General features: G+C 41.4%; 1 protein-coding gene across 3 annotated transcripts in view; it reads right to left on the minus strand.

The window, feature by feature from the left end:
* RALGPS1 (Ral GEF with PH domain and SH3 binding motif 1) overlaps positions 1–21,904 on the minus strand; it is a 310,289-nt gene that overhangs the window by 210,231 nt on the left and 78,154 nt on the right. For all 3 annotated transcript variants that reach the window (XM_084821508.1, XM_084821507.1, XM_084821506.1), the window contains exons 6-8: positions 19,446–19,529; positions 18,727–18,816; positions 9,482–9,574 (exon numbers count right to left, since the gene is read on the minus strand). In XM_084821508.1, coding sequence (XP_084677634.1) covers positions 9,482–9,574; positions 18,727–18,816; positions 19,446–19,529 — 267 coding nt within the window. The remainder of the gene's footprint in view (positions 1–9,481; positions 9,575–18,726; positions 18,817–19,445; positions 19,530–21,904) is intronic.

Below are 21,904 nucleotides of genomic sequence, written 5' to 3' on the forward strand. Positions count from 1 at the left end.
CACCGGGATAACAGGCAAGCATGGTTTTGGTGTACAAAATGAAGCAGGACAAAGGCTAATAGAGTTTTGCCAAGAGAACACGCTGATCATAGCAAACACTCTTTTCCAACAGCACAAGAGGCAACTCTACACATGGACATCACCAGATGGTCAATATCGAAATCAGATTGATTATGTCCTTTGCAGCCAAAGATGGAGAAGCTCCATACAGTCAGTAAAAACAAGACCTGGAGCTGACTGTGGCTCAGATCATGAGCTTCCTGTTGCAACATTTCGGCTTAAATTGAAGAACGTAGGGAAAACCACTAAACCATTCAGGTATGACCTAAATCATATCCCTTCTGAATATACAGTGGAGGTGAGGAATAGATTTCAGGGATTAGACCTGATAGACGAGTGCCTGAGGAACTATGGACGGAGGTCCGTAACATTGTTCAGGAGGCAGCAACGAAATCATTCCCAAAGAAAAAGAAATGCAAGAAAGCCAAGTGGCTGTCTGATGAGGCTTTACAAGTAGCTGAGGAAAGAAGGGAAGCGAAAAGCAAGGGAGAAAGGGGAAGATATACCCAACTGAATGCAGAGTTCCAGAGAATAGCATGGAGAGACAAGAAGGCCTTCTTAAATGAACAATGCAAAGAAATCGAGGAAAAGAATAGAATGGGAAAGACTAGAGATCTCGTCAAGAAAATCGGAGATCTCAAGGGAACGTTTTGTGCAAAGATGGGCATGATAAAGGACAAAGAAAGCAGGGACCTAACAGAAGCAGATGAGATCAAGAAGAGGTGGAAAGAATACACAGAAGAACTATACAGGAATGATCTTAATGTCCCTGATAGCCATGATAGTGCGGTCATTGAACTGGAGCCGGACATCCTAGAGAGAGAAGTCAAGTGGGCCTTAGGCAGCATTACTAACAACAAAGCTAGCGGAGATGACAGTATTCCAGCTGAGCTATTTAAAATCCTAAAAGGTGATGCTGTTAAAATGCTGCACTCAATATGCCAACACATTTGGAACACTCAACAGCGGCCACAAGACTGGAAAAGGTCAGTTAAATTCCAATTCCAAAGAAGGGCAATGCCAAAGAGGGTGCAAACTACCGTACAATTACGCTCATTTCACATGCCAGCAAGGTTATGATCAAAATAGGCTTCAGCACTATGTGAACCGAGAACTACCGGAAGTACAAGCTGGGTTTCGAAGAGGTAGAGGAACTAGAGATCAAATCGCCAACATTCGCTGGATCATGGAGAAAGCAAGAGAATTCCAGAAAAACATCTATTTCTGCTTCATTGACTATGCTAAAGCCTTTGATTGTGTGGATCACAACAAACTCTGGCAAATCCTTAAAGAGATGGGAGTACCAGACCACCTGACCTGTCTCCTGAGAAACCTGTACGAGGGTCAAGAAGCAACAGTAAGAACCAGACATGGAACAACCGATTGGTTCAAAATTGGGAAAGGAGTACGACAAGGCCGCATATTGTCACCCTGCTTATTTAACTTATATGCAGAGTACATCATGAGAAACGCCAGGTTGGATAAATCACAGGTCGGAATTAAGATTGCCGGGGGAATTATCAACAACCTCCGATACGCAGACGATACCACCCTAATGGCAGAAAGTGAAGAGGATCTCAAGAGCCTCTTGTTGAGGGTGAAAATGGAGAGTGCAGAAGCTGGTTTGAAACTCAACATTAAAAAAACGAAGATCATGGCATCTGGCCCCATCACTTCCTGGCACATAGAAGGGGAAAAAATGGAAGCAGTGACAGATTTTATTTTCTTGGGCTCCAAGATCGCCGCAGATGGTGACTGTAGCCATGACATTAAAAGACGCTTGCTCCTTGGGAGGAAAGCTATGGCAAACCTAGACAGCATAGTAAGAAGCAGAGACATCACCTTGCCGACAAAGGTCTGTATCATCAAAGCTATGGTTTTCCCAGTAGCAACATATGTCTGTGAGAGCAGGACTATAAGGAAGGCTGAGCACCAAAGAATCAATGCTTTCGAACTGTAGTGCTGGAGAAGACTCTTACGAGTCCCCTGGACTGCAAGGAGGTCAAAATCAGTCAACCCTAAAGGAAATCAGCCCTGAGTGCTCATTGGAAGGCCAGATACTGAAGCTGAAGCTCAAATATTTTGGCCACCTAATGCAAAGAGAAAACTCCCTGGAAAAGACCCTGATGCTGGGAAAGATTGAAGGCAACAGGAGAAGGGGACGGCAGAGGATGAGATGGCTAGAGAGCATCACCGATGCAATGAATATGAATTTGAGCACGCTCTGGGAGAGAGCGGAGGACAGGAAGGCCTGGCATGCTGTGGTCCATGGGGTCACGAAGAGTCGGACACAACTTAACGACTGAACAACAACAAAGATCCATTTATCTCTTCATTTAAATATTGTGGAACTATAATTTAAGAAAGGCTTTGTGAAGCTTTATGCTTTTCTTTTTTTCATTTCAAACCAAGACCCTGTTCCTCAAAGTCTGCATTAGTGGGCCTGCCTGCATATGTGCCCTGGTTCGGACATTTTGATGTTAGGGTTCATGAGAATCCTGGCTTAACAAGATCAAGGAAACATACTGGTGCACACCGCCTATTTGCTCCTGCTTGGCTCTTCCTGACATCAGAAGCGACTAACCACAGACCAGTAAGGTCGGTTTTCCAGAAAAAAATTGAATTGGAAAATTTCCTATACAAATCAGAGTAATTTGCATATGGTCATTTGCATCAGAAATTTTTCAGTTTGCATCTGAACTTTTTTGATGTCCTATAAAGTGATCTAATTATTATGTTTATTTTATTTAGTAAACAAGGCTTAAAAAGTACCCTGGGTTAATTATTTGACCTGAAATATTTGAAGCAGGTGGGGGATGTTTAGACAGAAAAAGTTCTACATCGCCCAGCATGCCCCAGCCAACATGGCTGGATGGGGAAAACTGGGAGTTGTAGGATTGTTTTCTGTCTAAACATGCATAGGATGTGCCCTTAATGTGATTTAAATGTTATAGTGTTAAGAAATTTGCACTGAATACTTGCAAAAATTTAAAGTTAATAGCATGTACTTTCCTTACATTGTTTATACGTAAGAAAAAAAGAAAAGTACTGAAAACTGTTGACACACTATTTACTTTTAGCAACTCGAAGAACCGTGCATGATATGCTGACAAATATTCATCTATTTCAATAGAGTTCACCTCTCTTCCACTAAGGTTATTGGGGCACCTTCAGTTTTGCTGTCACTATTTCTTCGTTCAATATCTCACTGAGACATGTATGCATTTCAATGACATACATGTATTCTCTCACATATTTCCTAGGGGTAATCACCTGGAAAACATAATTACAATTTGAAAATGCCAAGCTTGCCTAATACTGTATTTGCAATTGGCATCCATTCATTGTTACTAGTAAACTTATGAAATGGAACATTTTCCACAGAAAAATAAAACACTGGAATATTCTGTCCCATATCACTGCTACTGACTCTCTTTCGTTTGTTTATCCTGATGTCCGAACTGGGGATTCTGGCTTCTCTCTCCCCAGTTCAGACATACGACAAATAAACCATGGACGGAGGATCCGTGGTCTGTCAGGCCACTCCTCCAGGAGAAGCCAAATGGGAGTGATCAGGCAGCATGCACTGGCACACCACTCAGTCCCAATAAGCCAGGGTTCTCTGGAACCCTAGCTTATCATGATGTCTGAAACAGTCCAAAAGATTCCTACAGTATGGGTGTAAAGTCACAATTTGTAACACTGTTTAGTTGCAGCTGTTAAAAACACTCCATCCTACACACTTACAGGGTTTGCTGGGGTAAAGGACCAGGGTATTACTTGACATTTAAATAGAATGAACACATTTCTTTACAACAGGTGGCTGAACAACTAACATTCCCATTAATGCCCACGTATCTCAGAATTGAGCAGCAAAATCTGGGCTTTTCTTCTGCTTTAGGTCCAGAGAACATGGGAAGTATATTGAAGTATATTGTATATTGTATACAATATTCAAGTATATTGAAGTATGTGCATGTGAAATCATATTTATATTCACTAAGAGAGGCAGAAGATCCAATGCAAACTGCCTTGGAAATGGAGAAGCATGGATAGAGTATCAGATGGAGAACTATGCCCTTTCAGAAGCTCTAATTATTACAATGCTCAATGTACACATAGAATTAGCACAGAGAATTTTTCAAAGCCCATAGGTGTATCACGAGGAGCCTCTAAATCAGACTGCCTGTTTCTAAAAGTGGTTGTTTACTTATAGGCATACTTAATTCTTCTAGTGTAGGGTGATGTCTCAAGGAGATGACTGTAGTTTTTGTGTAGAATCTTGGAGTTCCAAATGACAGGCTACATGTAATTTTCATTCCCCTTCCTTTACTCCCACATATCTTATTTTTGCCTATGAGATGGTGCCTTATATCTGGTGTCTGTAATTTCAGGACCACCTGAGCAAAAGCTTATTCTCAGTGGTAGTTGACTACTAAAATCAATCTATTGAAGAGAGGATCATTTGATCACAGGGACTGGCAAAGCAAAATATAGTCTATACTGGCTATAGCAAAATATAATGAGAAGTGCCAGGTAGGGAGTACTTATTGCTCATGAGTATGAACAATCTAGAGTGGAGAATGAATTTGGGGTTGGTGGATTAGAGATTCTCAACCAAGCCCTCAATACATTTCCTTGAAAAAATAAATACATTTTGATTTCCCTAATTAGTACTCCCATCCCCTATTTCAAATTATGGATGCTACTAGATTGGGGGAATAGAAAAAACAAGGTATACTTAACTTTCCTGCCTTAAAACTAATCAACAAGAGTAAGAATCTAAGGTTGCAATCCTATAAATATTTGCCTGGGAGTAAGTCCCACTGAGCTTATGTCCAAATAGACATACACAGGATTATGCTATAAGTATTTAAAGTAACCCCTAAAAGCTGAGTTTCAAAGTACATCTGAAACACATTTTTGCCAAATGTCCCATCTGTGCAAAACTGTGTTTCAGGTCTGGAATGATTCCTTTGAGTTGGCCTAATAAAGATGTTGCCCTAATACGGGTTTTGGAATTTTCCTAATATATTATTACATACAAAGCAGAGGGCATCAATTCACAGTTTTGTACCGCAAGATCAATCCATTTGGAAATAAGTTTGCTTTGTTTGAAAGTACAGTTGTTCCTTTCAGGCTACACGTTTTAAAACACTCATTCCAGCAAATTCTTTTTTCCATCCCAGTCTTCTAAACTTTGCACTTCAATCCAAAACCAACAGTGTTTTTATCCAAACGGATATTGGCTCTTCTTCATTTTGGTGATCACCTGGAACTCTTACAACTACCTTAATCTCTGACATTAATGCAAAAAAGAAGATACAATCTCCAGACGTATCTGACTGAAGAGAAATTACTGTGCAAACACAAAAATGTTTAGTCAGATATCCACAGCAAATAGATTAGAATAAAAAATTTTTTAAAACACCCTGTAAATACATATACAGTAACTCTAATACCATTTCCTCCTTTGTGAATGTAGACCCAAACACACATGCAGTATCCACAAAACAATGCAACTATTAAACTATGAATTAGACTAAAGCAAGCATTAGAAAAAGAAAAGCAAATATTATCTTTGTGGTGGACGACAGAACCAACATGGATTTTCCAGTGGAATTAAACTTCATATTCTAACCATCACTGTGACAAACATTTCCATGCATGGAAAAGTAGAATATCTAGCCCCTAAAATGTATCTAAGGAAATTTTATTTTTGGACAATCAGTGTTTTACAAGGAAGATTGTATGAAAAAGTTACCAGAAATGTCTTCTAAGAGTGGGAGATCTTTTCATAACCAAGACCAATATTGGAAATGCATCATCGCGTAAAGGGGCTGCTACTGATTTGCTTATTAAACCAGGTGATCAGTCATCAGCAATGCCTCCCTATAGCATTCCCTACAGAATTCTGCTTATAATTCAAGTTGCTAATCATGACCTATGAAGCTTTTAACAGTTTTGGCCTAACAAACACACAAGATTGCTCCTCCTTTATGTTTCATTGTTATCTCTATAGTGGACAGAGAGTGCCTTAATGCCTGATTCAGCATCAGAGTGCCGAATCAGGATTCTAACAAAAGCCTACAAGTTGCATGTTAACTATACACATGATACAAGCAAATATCAGTCAGGGTTCAAAAAACTGTATTAATTTTGTATGCGCGATGGGGCCTTGAATATGCATTTCTCAACCCGGCACAAACACATACCCTGATGTCACACAAATTGGAGGGGGTGGTGAGCTGTTAAAAAAACGAGAGAGAAGAAGAGCCAAACATCCTTTGACTAGTTAGATCCCAACCATTGCAAGGTTTCCTGCGGCTTGTCATGCGGTACGAACCCAGACTGCAGGGGTTGTTTGAGGGTTAGACAACCCTCAAATAACCTATTGCTTGTTTTCAGTGACAGTCCCTGCAGGTAAATTAACCCATGGTGGACTGTCATGTCATGCAAAACAGCTGTGTGTGTGCGGCGTGTGTGTGTGTGTGTGTGTGTGTTTGAGAGAGAGAGAGAGAGAGAGAGAGAGAGTTATAACTCACAAAGCGTGTGTTACTGAAAAAGTGTCTAAATAGGGCTTATTCCAGAAAGTAAGGTGACATTAAACATCTGTAAGGCATAGGAATGGAAATTCTTTTTCATACTTCTGACTGATTCAAACCATTTTATAACTGCTTTAGTTCTTTGAAAACTTTGAATTTTCACTGGAGTAGCTTTTGTTTTAATTTCTGAACCTGAATGCCATAGAACGGACTCGTTAACAAAGGATCAGTGGGTCTTTCAAATACAAAGTACTTAGAAAAACTATTTCCATCATGTTATCCTTTCTGACTTGAAGATGAAAATGATGGTGAATAGCTTACATTACCAAAGAATATAGAACCAACTTAAGACACATGCCACACAATGAAATGAGTGCAGTATAGCAAAGCTGCAGAAAGAATTTGTAACTAGATACAGTCCCTTTTTTTTATGACTAAGAGCACATGAATAATGTTTAGTGGAAAATGTGGGTGAAAATGAGCACACATTCCTTCAAACAAAGCAAAACCCACCAGAAAAGTTCCACAAAAGGAGAAGAGAGCTCTTTCAGTCTCTTAAAATGTAAACATTATTCTCTAACTAAATGGGTATACAGGAGAAATTGGTTTAACCGGTTGAAATATGATCTAACCTATTCCTAAATACAAACAGTAACGACAGCCTCTAAACCACTTACTCCAATAAGTCCCAAAATAACCTTAGAATCACTGAGATTGCTACAGTTCATGTTGTTTGATGTTTGCAACCAAACACCCCTGGTGGGGCTGAGTACAATGCAAAACTGAGATCTTGAAGAGGAAGAAGGTGGGAAGGCATTCTTCTACACATTTACAACTATTTATTTCTCTTCTCAAATTTGGAGCTAATAAGACTGTACATGTGCCAAGACAATTATATTCCATTTCAGTGCATGAAATGTTGTTTCACTAGGTGTGACACAACATGATCCAACCCAACTTCTTTATAATTCCCTATAAAGTCAGGTTGGGGGCAGGGGATTTAAAGTGTTTCAGAGAAGGGTGGGAGTGAGGAGCTGGATTTTCCTCTTCCCCATGTTTTCCCACATGAAATTGCTCTTTTTAAAGCTGTTTTTTCTCCTGATGGAGGTTATTTCCAGTTTTGAGCCCCATTGGGAGAAAAACAGCTTTAGAAAAAGACATTTCAGGAGAGAAGCATGGGGCAGGGAGAATTCAGCGATCCCTTCATACTTGCCCATGCTATGTTCTAAATCACCTACCATGGTGCTTTAGATGGATTTGTTAGCAGACCTTATACTGCACACAGGTATACTTCCATCATGTCTAGTTGGACCCTGAAATTCTAGGCCTCTAAAACAATTTTCTCTCTGCTCTAGATCCCCATCTCTGCATAACTTGTCCAGGAGCAAGTGGTGCCTCTCAAAGCCATGATTATCAAAGCTTCACCTTGTCTCTTTTCTAAGCTCCATGAAATAATGTAATGGATTATTGGTGCTATACAAATAATAAATGAAGAGTATTATGATGAAAAGTTCAGTTGAGAAGTATAACCTCTTCTTTCAAGGTCGTTTAAAATGCCATCTAGGAAGTTTTCCAGTGTGAAGTCCACAATATGGCTGCATGTTGAATGCAGGGTCCCTGCCTGGTCCTAGATTGCCAACCAGGTAGCTGCCAACAGCATTAGCTAGAGGAGGGAGGGCTTGTTTTGACATAGCTGCTGCACAGCAGTAGGAGCTTGGCTGCCTCCAATCTGCCACCTGAGACAAGAGGCTCAGTGTACCTCAGGGTACCCTGATAAACAGAGTTGAGCACGTATGTGTCCCACGTAAAGTGATGGAATCTACACATAGATCTATCCAGGATTGGCACCACTGATCTCTTAGTTTTTTTCATCAGTGAGGTCTTTTAAATAATGTGAATTCATAGATGACGTGCTTTGGATGGGGAGTTTAATATATACCTGCTACACATTTGCACCTGTACTCAGGTAGCCATTTTTCTTACCTAATGTAATATAGTGAATCCTTTCTTAGGGTGCTTCCAGGCGAGGCGTTTATGCCACCAACCTCCTGCCTAATTCACAGAATTTGACAGGGGGTCGAGACATTGTTGTCTTCCACTGTAGCCCTCCCGTGTTTTCCCACTACTTCATCCATCTTTTTTCATAATGCAGAAAATCCATTAAGAAGAAAAGATGGAACAGTTGCACAAGGCCTTTTTAAATCGTAGCACAAAGAATCCAACGGGGCATTTATCCCACCACCGATTCTCTTGCGTCCCGCAGATTCTGTTACACAAGCGGTGGATCCTGCCAATTCTACTGCACAAGCCGGACCACCACTTGAACAACAGAGATTTAACACTTCCCAGAGGAAGCCCCAAAACGAGCATTTCCACTCATTTCTGGATTGGGATAGGTGCAAGCTCTGCCAGCCTGTCCCGTTCCAGAAATGAGCATTTTCGTTCATTTCCAGTTGCCCCCAGAAGCGCTAAACCTCCATTCCACAAGCAGCAGGTGCCTCTTGAGGATGGGAATTGGCGGGATGCAAGAGAATTGGCCGGGGCATAAGTGGAATGTCCGGAAGCACCCTTAGACGATCACTGCTGTTTACATCACAGAATAGTACCATGCCAATCAATTACGAATTTAAAAAGTAGTTTTTATTTAGGTATAAACATCATGGACAAACTCCCCCAGCTGGGTTACTTTCATAACTTTAAAAACTCAGGCTAAGTGGCTATCTCCTTATCGTATGGCAGAGGAGCATGGCAGAATACTAGCCATGCTCCCACTTGAGGAAATTTAAAACAAATAACTTCTTGACAATAACATTCTAGATATAACACCTCAAAGATGAGAGGAAAAATGCAATGCAAAAAAAGTCACAGTAACTTACTGCCCAGGTTTTTGTCAGCCTGAAAATAGGTGCGCTCTGCAGAGCTGATACCACAGACATGAGGGAATGAAGGTTGTTCAATTCTAGAAGTTTCTGGAGGGAAAAAGAACAACCAAAAAACCAGTCAGTTTTCCATATGGGGTTGGAATGTCTCAGCTCACATGACAAAATAATAGATGTTCCAGGGGCTTGCTCTTTATATTGTAAAGTATAGAACACCCAAAAGATTTGAATGCCTTACTGTGATGTGAAACTATAAAATATAAAGACCAGATGCAAGGAAATGGATTGCACTGTTACTCAGTGTTCATTTTAAATGCTTATGGTACAAGTAAGAAATAAGTAAATTATAAAATGCAGCTCTCATAGCACTAACAACAATACACCTTTCCAGTTGTATAGAGAGTAATAATTAAACATGTAATTTGAAGCACTGACATGCAGACATGTGGTCAGTAAGCTTGCTTGCTCCCCTCAAACGGTCATCTGCACTCTGATTGAGCAAGCAGTAATGGGCACAGTGTGCTAGATAAACACCACAATTGAGTAGTCACAGTATTCACCATACATGACTCTTATGCTTTGCTTGATGCCTTACAAACAGACTAGCTTCCTTCCTGCAGATCTTTGTCCAGCTGACATAAAAGGGCCTTTCATACGGGGGGAAAACTCTGATTCAGATTATGAGTTTTAACATCTTTGTCCATATCTTTGTCTATATCTTTACACAAGATATAGAAGTTAGTCCTGGACTGGCTTATGATAAACAAGTTCCCTAACGTGGAAGGCTCTCTCCCTCGATTGCTGCTAAACTCATACATTTTTGCTCTCCTTCATAGTAAAGCAAAGAAGTCCATGTGAGGCCAACTCGAGCATTTAATTGACTACATACACTGTTTTGTTTTTTATTTACTGTTTGTCACTAAGAACATTTTTCTTACAGAGCAAATAAATAAATTGTTGTTGTTCAGTCGTTCAGTCGTGTCCGACTCTTCGTGACCCCATGGACCATAGCACGCCAGGCCTTCCTGTCCTGCGCTCTCTCCCGGAGCGTGCTCAAGTTCATATTCATTGCATCCGTGATGCTATCTAGCCATCTCATCCTCTGCCGTCCCCTTCTCCTTTTGCCTTCAGTCTTTCCCAGCATCAGGGTCTTTTCCAGGGAGTTTTCTCTTCGCATTAGGTGGCCAAAATATTGGAGCTTCAGCTTCAGTATCTGTCCTTCCAATGAGCACTCAGGGTTGATTTCCTTTAGGATGGACTGATTTGACCTCCTTGCAGTCCAGGGCACTCGTAAGAGTCTTCTCCAGCACCACAGTTCGAAAGCATCAATTCTTCGGCGCTCAGCCTTCCTTATAGTCCAGCTCTCACAGCCATACGTTGCTACTGGGAAAACCATAGTTTTGATTAGACAGACCTTTGTCGGCAAGGTGATGTCTCTGCTTCTTACTATGCTGTCTAGGTTGGCCATAGCTTTCCTCCCAAGGAGCAAGCGTCTTTTAATTTCATGGCTACAGTCACCGTCTGCGGTGATCTTGGAGCCCAAGAAAGTAAAATCTGTCACTGCTTCCATTTCTTCCCCTTCTATATGCCAGGAAGTGATGGGGCCAGATGCCATGATCTTCGTTTTTTTAATGTTGAGTTTCAAACCAGCTTTTGCACTCTCCTCTTTCACCCTCAACAAGAGGCTCTTTAGATCCTCTTCGCTTTCTGCCATTAGGGTGGTATCGTCTGCATATCGGAGGTTGTTGATAATTCTCCCAGCAATCTTAATTCCGACCTCTGATTCATCCAACCCGGCATTTCTCATGATGTACTCTGCATATAAGTTAAATAAGCAGGGTGACAATATGCAGCCTTGTCGTACTCCTTTCCCAATTTTGAACCAATCGGTTGTTCCATGTCTGGTTCTTACTGTTGCTTCTTGACCCTCATACAGGTTTCTCAGGAGACAGGTAAGGTGGTCTGGTACTCCCATCACTTTCAGAATTTGCCACAGTTTGTTGTGATCCACACAATCAAAGGCTTTAGCGTAGTCAATGAAGCAGAAATAGACGTTTTTCTGGAATTCTCTTGCTTTCTCCATGATGCAGCGAATGTTGGCGATTTGATCTCTAGTTCCTCTGCCTCTTCGAAACCCAGCTTGTACTTCCGGTAGTTCTCGGTTCGCATACTGCTGAAGCCTAGCTTGTAGGATTTTGAGCATCACCTTGCTGGCATGTGAAATGAGCGCAATTGTGCGGTAGTTTGAACACTCTTTGGCATTGCCCTTCTTTGGAATTGGAATGTAAACTGACCTTTTCCAGTCTTGTGGCCACTGTTGAGTGTTCCAGATTTGTTGGCATATTGAATGCAGCACTTTAACAGCATCATCTTTTAGGATTTTAAATAGCTCGGCTGGAATACTGTCATCTCCGCTAGCTTTGTTGTTACTAATGCTTCCTAAGGCCCACTTGACTTCACTCTCGAGGATGTCCGGCTCAAGTTCAGTGACCGCACTATCATGGCTATCAGGGACATTCAGATCTTTCCTGTATAGTTCTTCTGTGTATTCTTGCCACCTCTTCTTAATCTCATCTGCTTCTGTTAGGTCCCTGCCTTCTTTGTCCTTGATCATGCCCGTCTTTGCACAAAACGTTCCCTTGAGATCTCCAATTTTCTTGAAGAGATCTCTAGTCTTTCCCATTCTGTTGTTTTCCTCGATTTCTTTGCATTGTTCATTTAAGAAGGCCTTCTTGTCTCTCCTTGCTATTCTCTGGAACTCTGCATTCAGTTGGGTATATCTTCCCCTTTCTCCCTTGCTTTTCGCTTCCCTTCTTTCGTGAGCTACTTGTAAAGCCTCATCAGACAGCCACTTTGCTTTCTTGCATTTCTTTTTCTTTGGGATGGATTGAGTTGCTGCCTCCTGAACAATGTTACGGACCTCCGTCCATAGTTCCTCAGGCACTCTGTCTATCAGGTCTAATCCCTGAAATCTATTCCTCACCTCCACTGTATATTCATCAGGGATATGATTTAGGTCATACCTGAACGGTTTAGTGGTTTTCCCGACGTTCTTTAATTTAAGCCGAAATTTTGCAAGAAGCAGCTCATGATCTGAGCCACAGTCAGCTCCAGGTCTTGTTTTTACTGACTGTATGGAGCTTCTCCATCTTTGGCTGCAAAGGACATAATCAATCTGATTTCGATATTGACCATCTGGTGATGTCCATGTGTAGAGTCGCCTCTTGTGCTGTTGGAAAAGAGTGTTTGCTATGATCAGCATGTTCTCTTGGCAAAACTCTATTAGCTTTTGTCCTGCTTCATTTTGTACACCAAGGCCATGCCTGCCTGTTATCCCGGTGATTTCTTGACTTCCTACTTTAGCATTCCAATCCCCTATGATGAAGAGGACCTCTTTTTTTGGTGTTAGTTCTAGAAGGTGTTGTAGGTCTTCATAGAACCGATCAACCTCAGCTTCTTCGGCCTCAGTGGTTGGGGCATAGACTTGAATTACTGTGATGTTGAATGGTTTGCCTTGGATTCGTACTGAGATCATTCTATCATTTTTAAGATTGTACCCCAGTACTGCTTTTCCCACCCTTTTGTTGACTATGAGTGCTACTCCATTTCTTCTCAGGGATTCTTGCCCACAATAGTAGATATGATGGTCACCTGAATTAAATTCGCCCATGCCTGTCCATTTGAGTTCGCTGATTCCCAAGATGTCGATGTTCAATCTTGCCATCTCATGTTTGACCACCTCCAGCTTACCTTGATTCATTGATCTGACATTCCAGGTTCCTAAACAATATTGTTCTTTACAGCATCGGATTTTCTTTTCACCACCAGACACATCCACAGCTGAGTGTCCTTTCGGGTTTGGCCCAGCTGCTTCACTCTTTCTGGCGCTACTTGGAAATACCCTCTGCTCTTCCCCAGTAGCATATTGGACACCTTCCGACCTGAGGGGCTCATCTTCCGGCGTCATCTCTTTTAGCCTTGTGATACGTTCCATGGGGTTTTCTTGGCAAGAATACTGGAGTGGGTTGCCATTTCCTTCTCCAGTGGACCACATTTTGTCAGAACTCTCTGCCATGACCTGTCCGTCTTGGGTGGCCCTGCACGGCATAGCTTATGGCTTCACTGAGTTACGCAAGCCCCTTTGCCACAACAAGGCAGTGATCCATGAAGGGGAATAAATAAATAAATAAGCCCAATCCTATAGTCCCTGGAGAGCACTCCAGAGACCATAGGATATTTCAGATTGCCCCTCTTGAGGTTGTAGAAACTCCTATGACCTCAGGAAGAGGAATCAGACATTGGATCTCTCCCCTGCCCCCTCGTAGCCATTACAGAAAGAACCAGTGGTTTCTGATGTTGCAACAGCAACTTTAGACATCATCATAGAGGTTGAAAAGGGGGCATTCGGTAGATGGGGAAGGGAGGGGGAGAGAAGAGGTCAGGATCCACAGGATCCTATGGCTTTTCCATTGCCTGTCCCCGCCCACCACCGGTAAGTGAGCTAGATGGGCTCAGAGGTGTGTCTAACTGGGTTTTGAGGTGTGGGGGAAAGGAGCAAGGGAAGGCGAAATTGTTTCCATCCTCCTCCTGCACTGCCAGCAACAGCCTGGCAGGGCATAGGATGTTTGGAAGTCTCTGAGCTCCGAGGCTTCCATCTAATAGGGAGGGATCCCATAGGATTGTGCCAGCCATACATACATATATACATAAATTGCAGACTTACTCCTGCTTTAAGAAATTACTTGTACTAGCTCACTCTAGATCAGCTTACTCCACCCCCCCCGATGCATTGGACTACAATTCCCATCATCCCCAGACAGCATGGCCATTCTGGCTTGTGCTGATGGGAGTTGTAATCAATACATCTGAAGGCCAGCCAGGTCGGGGAAGGCTGAACCCCACCAGATCATTGCTGATCATGGTAATGTAAATAGCAGCACCCATTTCTATTGTGTAGGAGGAACCATTTCCATAAACTGATTGCTTCCCCACAATGTTGAAAGCAACAACTTCTTTTGCGAATGTAGAGAGTCTTAGGACCAAGGAAAGGATTTTACCAACCTCTTATTCTTGCATTCTTAGGAAACCCTCCTCTTAAAATTTGTTTAAAAAAAATCATAAAGATGATAATAATTGCTTGCCATCCAAATGTGCCTTTGTACTTCCCTTTTAGCCCTCTAAGTATTTGGATCTGCCTCCATTTCCTCTTGGAGGTTTAGTATTCCCCTATCAAATTAAAGTATCAGTTTACCAGTAGTATATATAACAGTATTTTGTGCATTAGTTGTTATGGAAAGTTTGAATCCTGAGGCACAACTAGTGCAATTGATAAACATCAGGAAATCAGATCACTTGGAATTTAAAACATAAAATAATATCTCTAAGACTAGCTCAAAAGCAAACTCTCTTCATCTTGACATAGGTTATATTTTTAGATAACAAAAAATGAAATAAAAATAGGAATATATATTCCTAGAGAACAAAAGAAACAGGAACAAGAATTTATCCCCTTAATAGGGAAAATCCTCAGCACTGAGGAAAAGGGGACCATGCAGGGAATTGGTCCTTGTGACCTGAACCAATCAAAATGTTATACATTACAGAGATTGCAAGAAACAGGGCTCCTAAAAATTCTAAGATTTGGTTTCCGCTCCCCATGCTAATTATGACTAATTCAAACTAACATTCTAAATTTTAGTCCAGGAAGGAAGACAGAATTTTTCCTTTCCACCAACTGGTCGGAAACTGGGAAATTCCCTAAAACATTTCAGGACACTTAACAATGGTAAAATGTGAATGGACAAGCATTAACTAGGCAGCATGTATAGGGAACCTTGAGCACACTCCAGGAGAAAGTGGAGGACAGGAAGGCCTGGTGTGCTATGGTCCATGGGGTCACGATGAGTCGGACACGACTTAACGACTGAACAACAAAATGTACAGGGAACAGGGCTAGATTTTGTTTTCTAGGTGACATAGACATTCACATAGCTATTAGGAATGACTGCTTTGCTTGCTATCAAAATGGATTTATGCTGCTTTAAAATGGAATCCAGTAATGTCAAGCTGGCCATATCTTTGCAATCATAGCAAATATTGGCTATATTCACCACAGTGAAGTTTGAGGCAATGCCCCTAAATCTGCACAGCCAAATACCTCAAAAATTCAGTTTACTTCCGGGGGGGGGGGGGGGGCTTTCACACTAAATGACTTAGCTATCTTCTATTATTCTTTTATAGACAGATACCCTTGCTCAACGAGGCTGGCTTATTGTCCCTACTGCATGGTGGTGAAGGCAGCAAAGAAGGCTTACTTTGCCACCTCCATCGCATCCTTAAGTAGTTGTCCAGCGGAGCTTTGGATGAAATTGATTATCTGGATCCATTCCAGTCTGGATTCAGGCCTCGTTTGGGGATGGAATCAGCCTTGGTTGCCCTGATGGTCGCCTTCTTCAGGAGAGAGACAGGGGGACTGCGACACTGTTACTTCTTCTCAGTCTCTCAACGGCTTTTAATACTGTTGACCACGGTATCCTCCTGGACTGCCTCCATGAGTTGGAGGCACTGTCCTACAGTGGCTTGACTTGTACTTGTGGGGCTGGTTCTAGAGAACAGCACTGGGTGACTGCACCTCAGCCCCATGGCAGCTGAACTGTGGGGTACCACAGGGCACCATCCTGTCCCCAATGTTATTCAATATCTATATTAAGCCATTGGGAGCGGTCATCAGGAGATTTGGGGCAAGGTGTCACCAGTATGCTGACGACAGCAAGCTCTATTTCTCTCTGATATCTGAATCGGGACTGGCTGTGCACACACTGAACTGGTGCCTGGATGCAGTTATAGCTGGGATGAGGGCCAATAAACTGAAGCTGAATCCCGGTAAGACAGAGACCCTATGGACTGGTGGTTCCCAGGTCTGGGAATTAGGGTGTTTGCCTATTCTGAATGGGGTTGCACTCTCTCTGAAAGAGCAGTTCCATAGTTTGGGGGTGCTCCCAGATCCATCTTTGTCAGTGGAGGCCCAGATCCCTTGGTGGCCTGGGGCGCCCATTACCAACCCCAGTTCGAACACCAACTATGCCCATTCCTGGATAAGGATAGCCTAGCCACGGTGATCCATGCACTGGTAACCTCACGATCAGATTACTGCAATGTGCTCTATGTACAGCTGCCCTTGTGTGTGGTTCGGAAGCTGCAGCTAGTGCAGAATGCAGCAGCTAGGGTGTTCACTGGGACACTTAGCTATGCTCACATAACACCTGTGTTAAAAGAACTGCACTGGCTGCCTATTAGCTACCAAGCCATGTACAAGGTTATGTTATTATCATATAAAGCCCTAAACAACTCGGAACCAGGATACTCAGCAGACCACCTTCCCTTATATATACCCAGATGACATTTAAGATCTTCAGAGGAGGTCCTGCTGGTCATTCCAAAATGAACAGAATGTCGCCATGAAGAACTGTGATGGTGGGCCTTCTCTGTAGTGGACCATCCCTGTGGAAAACCCTCCCCCATGCAGTTCGGGAGGCAGAAAATATAACATCTTTTAAATGCCTCCTGAAAACTTTTCACACAGGCTTTCCCTGGGCTGTAACTGCTGTTGGGTTTTCTCTGGTATTTGTAAAGTTTTAAAGTTTTATATTATGTTTTTTCAAGTTGTATCTTATGGTCTGATTGTGAACAACCCAGAGAGCCTTGGCTGTTGGGCAGTATACAAATGTAATTAATACATTAATAAATAAATAAAATTGTTCCCTTTTCCAAGGTAACTTTTTAAAAATTATTCATTTAGCTTTTGACCTTCCTGAAGCAGTTTCACTGCCTGGTTAACCCTTTTGATGTTTGCGTAGGAATAGTCAATTTTTATCATACATGATTTGATAACAATCTCCAAAGATGGGACAGATATAGAGAATGATACTAACTTTGAGCTGGAGGGGCATTCAGGAGAGTTCTGGTCTGAGGTATGTTTCCAAAGATAAGACGGAAATAGCGATTATGAAGACAATAATGAAACTAGAGTATACAGAAGAGAAAAACAGGGGTGGGGATAGAGGGAGAAGAGAAAGAATGGCCCCTTTTTTTTAACCCTGGGTTGTCGCGAGCCAGCTGAACAACCCAGGATTATTCCCAACCTCTTCTGGCTTCAAACCAGAGTTCCTGGTTCACATTTCATGCTAAACACCTCAGGGTCAGGGTATCCCTGGGTTGTTTAGCTGCTCCCATTTGCAGTGGGAGTGACTGGGCATACAACAACCCAGGGTCTTGTGATGTGCAAATCAGACCAATAAGAAGCAGGAATAGCAGAAAAGAAGCATAGATTTTCACAGGCAGCATATAGACAGACTGTTGGTTCAGCTTTCAGTGGTACACTGCTTTTCATTATGCCAGCTATGCAACAGATCTTCATCCAAACATATGTTTACTTATATTATTAGTTCAGTTTCTTGCCAGTTTCCCAAAGTGACTCTTTAATTTAATAACATGTTTTGCTGTAAATATTAATTGCTCTTCAAAACTGAACAGCTAACGTGTAGGCAGAATCACTTAGTGGGTCTATCAAACATCTTTCTGAACTGTTTTCATGTGCCCAAAAGCTCAATTTGAAGGCTCTTCTACCTTCAATGTAATTCTGGAATGCCCCAATTTAAAATAATTAGTTAACTCAATATTTGCTAGAGCATGAAATATTCCTTAGTACTTCTGAAACAGTGGACTGTGGATTTTGTGTTTGGTGGCACTAACATGTTTCTTGAAACTCTAATATGCTTGCAGGTTCATCCTGTCTTTTCAGGAATAGGAGTTTAGAGAATAGCAAACTGGAATATTGGGGGGAAATCATCACTGTTCTAAGTTATACATTCTGGGAGCCTATATTCCATGGATTAAATGATACAGCATTATCAAAGGAACCCAAGTTACAAAATGCACATATTTTACTTAATGATGCTGCTATCTCATGCTTTTTCATGGTAATAAAAAGTCATTCATAGCTTAAGGATCTGCAGATCAGAACAGTTAATGGATCTAAATCTTAGAATTAGCTGACATAGTAGGCAGTCTGTTCATATGAGCTATCTACACAGGTTTAAATTACTAATAGCAATTTTTTTTCTGCTGGTTGATTTACCTCTGGTTCCTAGACAGCGCATTCTCTTTTTCAACAGTACAAGAGATGTGCAGATGTAAAAAAGAAAGAATTATGAGGAATAATTGTTTAAAGGCAACCAACTTACCTTTGCAATTTTCACAAAATGGCTCAATATTTCTGCCCTTATTTTTAGGGTCTGTGCTGTTAAAATTTCTCGTACAACCCAGAAACTGACCTAGAAATAATAAATATATAGGCCTTAATTTAACAAATCATGCAGGCTTTATTGAATTAAAAAACTGAGTACCGCTTCTGAATCTAAGAGAATGGGTCACATGTGCCAAGGTATGCAACAAATTATTTCCAACATTTTGTATCTGACTACTGCAGAATTGTCAGCTGCAACCAGCAAATCATTTCTTGTCCAACTTTTAAAACTTACTCTAAGGGTAGGATCCAATGAGGACTTACTGCTGGCAGTGAGCATCAATGGTTCCCAGTGCATGTGTGACCAGTCCTGGGCAGGTTGTGCACTCCAGAAACTTGTGTTTCCAGTCATCTGGAGGCTTGCCCCCGAAAGCGCTACATCACCACCGGCAGTGGCAGGGACCGTGCATGCACTGCCACCACTGGGGTCAGCTGTGCCCGCACTGGGAACCAGTGGTTCTCGCCACCAGTGGTAGGTCCCAATTGGATCCTACCTAGGAAACAAGATAACTACTTTATAATTCACTAATCCACCAAATATAACTGATTAAAGATTCAAGTATAGCAAGCATCCTACTTCACAGTACATTTACAGTTCAATCCTTATTATCTTCTGGCAGACAATGTTTATAAATTAACTCCAACTATAATCTTTACCTGATTAAACCTCCTTGTAAAGGCAACAATATTAGGGGCAAGGATGTGTTTTTCTTTCTTGTTCCATCCACAACTTGCTAGTTCCTAGAAAATACAATATAAATTAAAATTCAAAAAACTGTTCACAGTTAGAAATCTTGATTCCTCTATTAGGAACCATGGAAATCCCATTCTGCAACCACCACCACCCACATTTTATTTACTGTAAGAAAAATGTCTCATGATCATGTGAGGGGTTTTTTGTTACTCAATAAAATTAGTGAACTCCCAGCGTATGAACATGCAAAATATAATCTGAACTGGTATTCCCTATGGGCATTCATTGCTTGGCTACCAACTCAGATGAAATTAACCAGGTTGTATTTTCTCTATCAGGGTAGCCAAACATTTCTATGGCTTTCCTGTGGCTTAAGTGCTTTTCAGTTTCACCAGATACATTACAAGAAGACTATGTTTGGCTAAGTAAACAGCTACCCAGGAAGTGGTGTGCAGTACAGGCAACACATTCAGTGAGTATAATGAGAGCAAATTTGCTGGGATTTGGATAGATTTAGATGCCCAGATGAAATAAGGCCAGTAGAAATAAAGCCCACTATAATTAATTTTCACTACATAAAACTTGTAAAAGCTGCATGTTAAGTAGGAGGTATGTTTAATAAAGGCCTTTTTCTGTATAACTAGCTAACATTATCTTTTTATAGTATCAGAGTTTCTAGTGCTCCTGCTATTTATCCTTAACTAGAGATGAGAAAATCCTCTGAAATGCCACAGAAGATTTATTTGGTTTGGGGGTTTTAGTGCAGTGCTGTCAGTGCAATGAATGTCGTTATTCAGCCCCAGTGGCATGGAAATGCTGTTACCCATCACTACCTCAAGGTAACAATCCTCCTCTGTGATGGTGCCAGATTCTTCCAAGATGGAAAGATACTGAGAAGAAATAACTGAGAAATACAGAACAATATTTCTAGGTTGAATTCATTGCCACTATACACTTTGGGGTTCCTACAACATATCACTAAGTATTCAGTATACCAGGGAAAGTTGTTCCCAACCATATGATGTGCTTAATAGTCACCAACCTAGTTCAAGGGCGCTAAACAGAAAATATTATTGTCATACCATAAATATAGTGCAGACTCATTTTGAGTCCTGGGGGAACATCCTACTGGTTCAGAAGAATAAGGACAGGGCAGAGTTCTATTGTGTTCACAGCATGTGTGTGCACACGAGGAGCTTCTTATTTTGCTCATTTACAAAATCCCAAAGGAGGAGCAGAACCCAGAGAGGTGAATTGCCATCATCTCCTTTCCCTGCCTGCCATTTTGTCATCACCGCATCCATCAGCCAGAGAGGGAGCAGCTGCAGGGAGCTCGCTTCACCCCTCCCTGCCAGATAGAACATGCAGCTCCAACTGAAGATCCCCTAGGACTGCAGACTCTGGCTTCATCCACTGGCTAGAGAACCAAGGGCCACTGCTAGGCTGCCTCCCCTGCCTCCCAGGAAGTACATCATGGCAAAGTGAGGCCCAACCTAACTCAATACATTGGTCAGTGATGTATTTACTTTTTTCCTCCTCCCTCCCAATCCCTTTTCCTTTTGTATCATGTCTTTTTAGACTGTAAGTCTGAGGGGAGGAAATATCCTAACATTAATCTTTGTAAGCTGCTCTGAGAACCTTCTTTGGCTGAAGAGTGAAGTAAAATGCCGTTAATAAAAATAAATAAAAGCCACACAGGGTTCATAAGCCCCAGTTTGATTACCCCTGATGTACAGCTTTATGCCACAAACCCATTTCCTGGACCTCACCAATTCTGTACCATCTGTTCCCAATTAACTATGCCTAGCCCCAGTTTTGCTAACCCTGTATCAATTAAACTTTGCCTTCTATCATTTGTATTCTATTTAGCACTTAGCATAATGTACGCACAAAATATATTATAAGCAATAGTGTTAAGAGTAGAGAAAATAATGAAGCATAACTGGAATTAAACTGCTCAAGGTAAAGCAGTTTATGCCAATCTTAATTTTCTACCCATACTATAGGAACATTTCTGCACACTAGTATGTGATTTTGGCTAGGGAGATACGATCAAACCGAAAGACAAAACAATTTTGCTCAGATGCAAGTACAGGCATTTTAATTATTTGCATATATTTTAAGCCGGTGCCATACCCTACTCCAAATCGTGACTTTACGTCAAGCCAGGAACAATGTTTTAAACTGGACATATATGCACACCTAAGAACTATACATGAAAAATAGTGTAACCCAAAATAGAAAAGGTTACTTTATTTTTTCCAAGGGAAAAAAGGCTAATTTTACATCGTTATTTCTTGCTGTTCCAAATAGGTTCTATAGCTTGATTCTTCAATTACTAGCTCAAATCTATACAGCTTCCATATTCAAATTTGACCAACTGTGTATATAGCATCTGGGAAATGAATTAACCAGATCATCC

This window comes from Heloderma suspectum, chromosome 14, assembly GCF_057233095.1.
Source record: "Heloderma suspectum isolate Gila_16-S chromosome 14, 16-S_ref, whole genome shotgun sequence".
NCBI lineage: Eukaryota > Metazoa > Chordata > Lepidosauria > Squamata > Helodermatidae > Heloderma > Heloderma suspectum.